The sequence below is a fragment of the Sminthopsis crassicaudata genome, chromosome 1 (genome assembly GCF_048593235.1).
Source record: "Sminthopsis crassicaudata isolate SCR6 chromosome 1, ASM4859323v1, whole genome shotgun sequence".
Taxonomy (NCBI): domain Eukaryota; kingdom Metazoa; phylum Chordata; class Mammalia; order Dasyuromorphia; family Dasyuridae; genus Sminthopsis; species Sminthopsis crassicaudata.
Genome location: NC_133617.1, coordinates 665,935,811 through 665,942,475, shown reverse-complemented (window position 1 = coordinate 665,942,475; position 6,665 = coordinate 665,935,811). Strand labels below are relative to the sequence as shown.

At 62.0% G+C, this 6,665-nt stretch overlaps 1 protein-coding gene across 7 annotated transcripts in view; it reads right to left on the bottom strand.

Annotated features, from left to right (window-relative positions):
• Positions 1 to 1,245: 1,245 nt before the first annotated feature.
• The window catches only part of GUK1 (guanylate kinase 1), a 33,086-nt gene continuing 27,666 nt past the window's right edge, over positions 1,246 to 6,665 (bottom strand). For all 7 annotated transcript variants that reach the window (XM_074283122.1, XM_074283123.1, XM_074283124.1 and 4 more), the window contains 4 exons: positions 4,515 to 4,653; positions 3,507 to 3,591; positions 2,536 to 2,621; positions 1,246 to 2,314 (listed from right to left, as the gene is read on the bottom strand). In XM_074283122.1, coding sequence (XP_074139223.1) covers positions 2,279 to 2,314; positions 2,536 to 2,621; positions 3,507 to 3,591; positions 4,515 to 4,653 — 346 coding nt within the window. In that variant the 3' untranslated portion in view covers positions 1,246 to 2,278. The remainder of the gene's footprint in view (positions 2,315 to 2,535; positions 2,622 to 3,506; positions 3,592 to 4,514; positions 4,654 to 6,665) is intronic.

The window sequence follows — 6,665 nt, the reverse complement described above, 5'->3', positions numbered from 1 at the left end:
AGGTGGCTTCGGGATCCGGGGAATTAGCCTGGGAAAAGCAGGCTTCTGGGGGAGCTGCCCTTCCCGGAAGCCCCGAACAAACAACCGCAGTCCCAGGCGGGCGGGCTCAGGGAGCATCACAAAGTACATGTTACGGATCAGCGCCCAGCAGGGCCCGGCTGGGGGGCAGAGGGACACAAGCCTGCACAAGGCCATCTCCCTTAAGCACCCGCAGTGCCCTGGGCAGCCTCGGGCCCCTGGATGGAGCTTCCGTGCCCCCAGCAGTGGGGTCCGAGCGCCGCAGTCTCTGGGAGACCTTGCGTGTGGCGGGGGGTCAATGGCCCCCTCTATCGGGCGCCGCCCCGGGGGTTGCTCAGTGTGGGGGCACCCGCCCTCCTCCGCGGCCCGCAGCCGTCAGAAGCCGCTTGTCTCCGAGGGGTCCGTGCCGCGCGCGCAGCAGACTACAAGCCCCCCGAGGGCGGGCCGTCCTCTGTGCCTTGGACAGGGCCCTGCTGGTCAGTCCCGTCCGACGCCTCGCGGTCCCTTCTTGGCTGACGGCGGGCCGCCCGCCTTTCCCTCTCAAGTTCATTTGATGGAGGACACGGAGGCGGACTGGATGCAGTGACCGGCCCGGGCTCACCCGGCTGGCGGCTAAGGCTGCATTTGCGTCTTCCCAACTTCGGGTCTGGGACCCTGTCCGTTTATTGCCGGGACCCCAGGGGGAGTCTCCCTAATTTCCGCCCACCCACGCCTCTTGCTGACCTATGACCTTTCCATTTTTGGACGCCGTGGTCTCCTGTGTCCGTATAGGATCCCCAGACCCGGTTAGTGACCCTGTGACCCCCAAGGCTGGGCCCACTGCCACAGGCCCAGCAGACCAGACAGAGGGGCCGGGGATAGGACATCAGTGTAACTTCTCCCCCAGAGTGGGGGCCTCTAAGTGGGCCAAGCCTCTAAGATCACCAGCTGGGACCTCACTTCCGAGGGTGGGCTAGCTATAGCACCTGATCTGGCAGGGGGCTAGGCCAGACCAACTGTTTCTTTGTGGGGAGATGGGAGTTCAGGATTCCTCTGGAGTTTTCACAAATCACCGAGGCCTTGGGGGAGCCCAGCCCCACCCAGGGCCCGAGGTCGGGGGTCTCTGCCTCGCCCCGGTTGCCTGCATCCCAGGCAGGCCCTCCCTGCGGCAGGACAAACGGCAGATTAGCAGGAGCCTCCAAACTGGGCCAGATTCCCCAAGCTCACATCCCAGGAAGACAAGAGGCCTTTCTAAAGTGAAATGGATTTTATTCCAAGCTGGGTTCTGGGCTCGGGAGGACCATCCAGAGTTCACAGAGGAGGGGTCATGTGGAGCATCCCACCGCTCTCAGCGCCACTCTGGACATGTGCACACGGCCCGGCTGCGCTGCCCGACGCAGTCCGGGCGGATCTAGTCTGCGGGGGGTGCAGAGGATTGGGGGGAGGCAATGGATCCCCCCCATGGGCTACCAGGAGTCAGGAAACGAGTCCAAGAGTTGGAGGTGGGAGGGGGTGTGTGTGTGCATGCTGGGGGTAACCGTTACCCCGTGGTCCCAGGATGACAAATGCTTCATAAAGCCATTGTGCCCGCCAGGTTGGGGGACAGGCTGGCCGTCTGGAGCCAAATCACCATCCAGGGTGACTGACATTCAGGGACGTTTTCCAGGACCAGGCGCCTTGCCGCCTTTGCTTCCAAATACATGGCAGGTCCTCTCCTCCCTGGAGGAGCCCGAGTGGACAGAGACCCCAGACAACCCACCATGAGACCAGAGGGCAGCAGGATTCCTGCCCCCTCGCCAAACAGCCTCGTGGCACCGGCTGGCACCCAAGTTGCTACCCTGACATGGCTTGTGGCAGGGGCGCACGGGAACCCAAAGACCCAGGGTTCACATGGCCCCCGGCTCTAGGAGTCCCCTTCTCTGCAGGGTCTGAATGCCCTCTCCCTGGTCCAGAGACCATTGCAGGGTTAGCTGCCCACACAACCTGGATTAGAGGTTCCCAGTCTTAGCCACTGTGGTGGAGCTCGGGGACACAGCTCTCTCCCAGGTTGGGTCTCGGGGGGTGTGGAGGATGCCCCTGGGGTCTTGGTGGAGGGGAATGATGTGGGGGTCCAAAAGGCACAATCATCCACCCCTTCTCTGGCCCAAGATGCCCACGGTTCCAGCTGATGCCCACACAGGCTCCTCTGCGGCGTGGAGGAGGGAGGGGTCAGATGAAAAGGAATGTCTCTCAGAACGGAAAAGGATGGGGGAGGGCAGCGGGATGGCCTCTGGTCTTCCGGTCACGACTCGTGGGGTTGCTGAGCCTTCTTGATCTCCTGCAGGAAAAAAAAAGGGAGCCCAGGTCAGGGCCAAAGAAGCGCCACCCACCTGTGCCCCTGACCCCTGGCCCATGCCCCTGTGCCCCCAGCAGGCACCCACCACACTCCCTTTCTGCGTGGGAGCCCCCAGATCAGTGAGGTGAGGGAAAGGCCCCCAGAGGACAAGCAGCAGGGCCTCGCCTGAGCCGCGGGCCCGCACTCCCCCAGGGGCGGCTCACCTCAGCCAGGACCTTCCTCAGCATCAAATATGCCTCGTCCAGGTCATCGTTGATAATAATCAGATCGAACAGGTTGGGCTCCTTGCCTGGAAACACAAGGGGAGGGTGGGGAAGGCGTCAAGGGGGCCCCGGCCCTCAGACTGGCCCCCCCAGCTGCATCCTGTCTTAGCTTCTCCCAAACCGGCCGGAGCCAGAAGGGCCAGGGGGATCATTGGTGGGGCCGGGCCGAGCCCTCATGGGAAGCCTGGGGAGGAGCGGGGCTCTGAGCGCTGGGCTCTGCCTCGATCTCCCCTCCCACCCCTGCCAGGCTGTACCTCGCGGGCTGCTGCACAGGTGTAGGCACCCTCGCTAGTGCCCCCTCCCCTAAAAGCCAGGCCCCGCTGCTCCCGGCTCAGCACAGACTCCCCAGGCCCGGCGGCCATCCACCTTTCCGGTCTGCGTTTCCCGGCAGGCTTGTAACCCGGCCACATCGGGGCCGACTCCCGCCTCAGCACCCCCGCTCAGAGGCTGAGGCGCCCCCAAGCCTTCCCCACTGCCAGCTGCGGGCTTGTGGAAGGCGGACTTTTACTTCTGCCCGCGGGCTGCCTCGGCCCAGCAGGGCTCCCAGAGGAGCGGCCGGACGGTCTCCCTCGCCACCACACGTGGCCTAGGGCTCCAGAGACCGGGTCACACTAAGTGCCAGGAGGGGGCCTCCACCTTAGGGTGCTGCCAGCTGGCACTTGCAGCCCTCCGGCTCCGGGATCCTCCCGGCTCACTGCTGAGGAGATCGGGCCCGAGGTCTGGGGGCCTCCGCTGAGCGAGAGTCCCCTCCAGTCCTTCCCGGACCCCTGCTGCCTCTGGATCGGCACCCCTCCCCCACGGAGCCCTCCTCTCCGCCCCTTCGCTCCTGCGTCTGAGCCCGGCGGGTGCGTGAGCCAGAGAAGGGCGTGCCCAGGAGCCCCAGGGAGCGCCCCCCCCAGCGCCTGACTCACTGCTCTCCATGTCGGCCGCGGCAGCCGCCAGCCGCTTCTGCAGGCTCTCCTCCGTCTCAGTCTTCCGGTCTCTCAGCCGTTTCTCCTGAAAGGCACGACGAGCTCGTGACCCCCCAGGCCCTCGGGGCTCAGGAGGCGCCCTCCCCCAGCCCCAGACCCTCGCAGCGGCAGGGAGTCTGGGGCGGTCACACAAGGCCGGCCCCGGGCCCACTTTGGGCACTGTCTGCCTGACACCTCCAGCCATGACTTGTTACCAGAGGAGAGCGCAGAGCAGTGAGAGTCAAGAACGTCCGGTTCAGACATGGCCTCGGGAGCTCCCAGGGAGAGAACCCCAGACCAAACCCCGCCCCCCCTTGTCTGTTCTGTCAATGAGGGCAGCCTCGATGGTGATCCTCCCCCGCAGGCGCCCTGCCCAAGGCCGCCGTCCTCCTGTCTCCAACCGGAGAACAAGGAGCACCTCCAGACAAAGGGGCTGGCACCCAGCTCAGGCTAGAAGGGACTGCCCTTTTCGGGGTCCCGCTTCAGACGGCTGCCTCAGAACAGGTGGGGCGCTGCGCGTGGGGGTGGGGGGGTGGGGGTGTCCTTTGGCAAGGCCTGGGGGAAGCTTCCCTTCCCCCTCTCCCTGAGCCCGACCAAGGGATCAGCGGCTGGATGCCCCAGGGGGCCTGACAGGCTAAGAAGGAAAAGCCGGCTGCTGAACTGGAACCACAGGACAGAACAAGTCAAGGTCAAAGCTGGGAACAAAAAAGGGAAATGGGCCGGCCCCAGGGAGCATCGAGACCCAGAAAACGAGGCAAGCCCTTCCTCAGATGGGAAGCTGTACCACAAATCAAGGAGTAGCTTCCAGGGCCGGAGCCGCCCCAAGAAGGGGACGCTGACCTCTCTTCTTCCCTCCCCCTCCCCGGGCAGCCCTCGGGCGCCCTTCTGTGAAAAGCCCAAAGCTCCCCAATCGCTGGGGAGACCACGTGGGCCCCCCTCAGCCCTGCAGGGGTCCAGGAGGAAGCATACCAAGATGTCCAGGGATGGCGCCTGGATGGAGATATAGATGGGATGCAGCTCGGTCTTCTTGATGTTCCTCACCCCCTGCAGGTCTATGTCCAGCACGCAGATCCGGTTCATCGCCTGCACGGCCTGCACGGCAGCTTTGCTGCAGGGAGGCCATTCAGCTGTGGTCAACACCTCCGGAGCCCAACTGCGGCTACCCCCGTCCTCCAGCTCAAAGACCCCCCCATCCTTCAAGTCAGAGACACCCCCCCTCCTCCAGCTCAGAGGTCCCCCCTCCCCCCCTGTCCTCCAGCTCAAAGACCACCCCGCCCCACTCCCCCCCCCTCCAGCTCACAGACACCCCCCCACCCTCACCCCCCCCATCCTTCAAGTCAGAGACACCCCCCCTCCCCCCCTGGCTTCCAGCTCAGAGACCCCCTCGTCAGGCTGCCCCCGAGAGGGGCGTCTTCCCTTCATCTGTAGCCTCTGGGGATACCGCCACCTCACCTCAGACTTGTGGCAGCGTCATTATTAGATTCCCTTAAGCCTGTACTTGTGAAGCTCACAAAATGCCTTTTTTCACTGTGACCCCATGAAGAAACTGATGGTAAAGGTTCCTATCCCCAGGTCATGGACAGGAAAAAGTCTTGCCCAAAATCATGCCGCCGGTGAGCTTCAGATGTGAACTTAGACCCGCCCGTCCCTTTACAAGCCGTGACCTAGCGATGCTTTGGCCTGGACACCAGTGACTCCCAGGGACATCTCTGCGTTCTTCTCCCCTCCCCCACGCAGACACGGACAGACACACAGCTCTCCACGGTCACCGTTATTACACACACAGCCAGTCAGATAAAGCCTCAGGCACCTTTGGTTCCTCCCTCTTCCTGCCCAATCATTCCAAACATCCTGGGGTCCTCTCGGTGGAGAAGGTGACCACTACCCTGTGTCTCCAGCATCAAGCACAGTTTGACCCCATTTGGGGTTTTCTCGGCGGCGCCCTGAGTCTTGACCAGGGTCTCACAGCTAGTGACCCCAGGCCGGGCTCGGTGCCTTAGACCACCAAGCAGCCTCTATTTTCTCCCTTAGCTTCGGAACGAAGACTCCTTTCTTTCTCCATCGTCACCCCCGAGCAAACCCGCTAGCTTCTTCCTGCTCAGCCCCTCTGGGATCCGTCCCTTCCTTTCCCACCACCTCAAGTCGGGCTGCCTTGATTTTTCTAGGGGGGATTCTTTAAGGTATGGCTTGGACTAGATGGCCGTGGAGGTCTAACACTTGGATTCTGTGGCTACTTCCATTTCTGTGCCCCTCCTAAATTCACCCTCTGCCACGGCCATCTCCTTAAAACACCCCTTTGATTTATCGTGCCCCTCCTCAAACTGCTCCCCCGCCGCCCACGGGCAAATTGCAGACTCCGCGGGCGGCGTTCTGGGGCCTCCTCAGCTGGGCCTGCACTCTCTTCACCTTTCCCTTCCTTCCCTCAATATTCTGGATATTCGGGCCACGGGACAACTGGGCGGGCGTGCTCTTGTGGATGCTTTGGGCCCCATAGGAGCTCTCACAGTTACGGCCACCTGTACTCTACCAGGCATTTTCCTGAGAGGAGGAGCCTGCCCCCAGGCCAGGAACGGGGATTTTTGCCTGCTTCTTTGGACTCCAGAGCGGCGTTTCCCCTACCACCCCCACACCGGCCCTTTTCCCTCCTGGATGTCACCAATCTATCCAGCTTCCAATTCTGCGGCTATTTTCTGGTTCCAGAGGGCTCGGTTTTTCTGCATGCTGTTCCCCTCTGCCTTGGCTAAGGGAACCTCTTTTCTCCTGGGTTTGGCCAAAGTTAGGCTTTTTCAATAGAAGCTTTTATAAGGAAACAGAAAGGGGAACCAGTAGCCTAAGAAACAAATTTCTTTTGGCTATTTGCCAATAATCACTGAACCCCCCCCAACCCAAACCCTGAGATATGTATCGGTCATAAAGGAGGCACTGATTAATACAGCCAAACACACAAACAAGAGCCCAGACCCATTTGCACAGGAAACCCGCCCCTTGTTATTTACGTTGTGTTCTTTAAAAGTATGTATCACTCTGACGGTGGCCACTTAGCACCTGGACATCCTGAGCAAGCTGCGAGCTCTCACAATTGTTCCTTCCTTCCTAAAGTGACGAGGCTGAACTCAATCT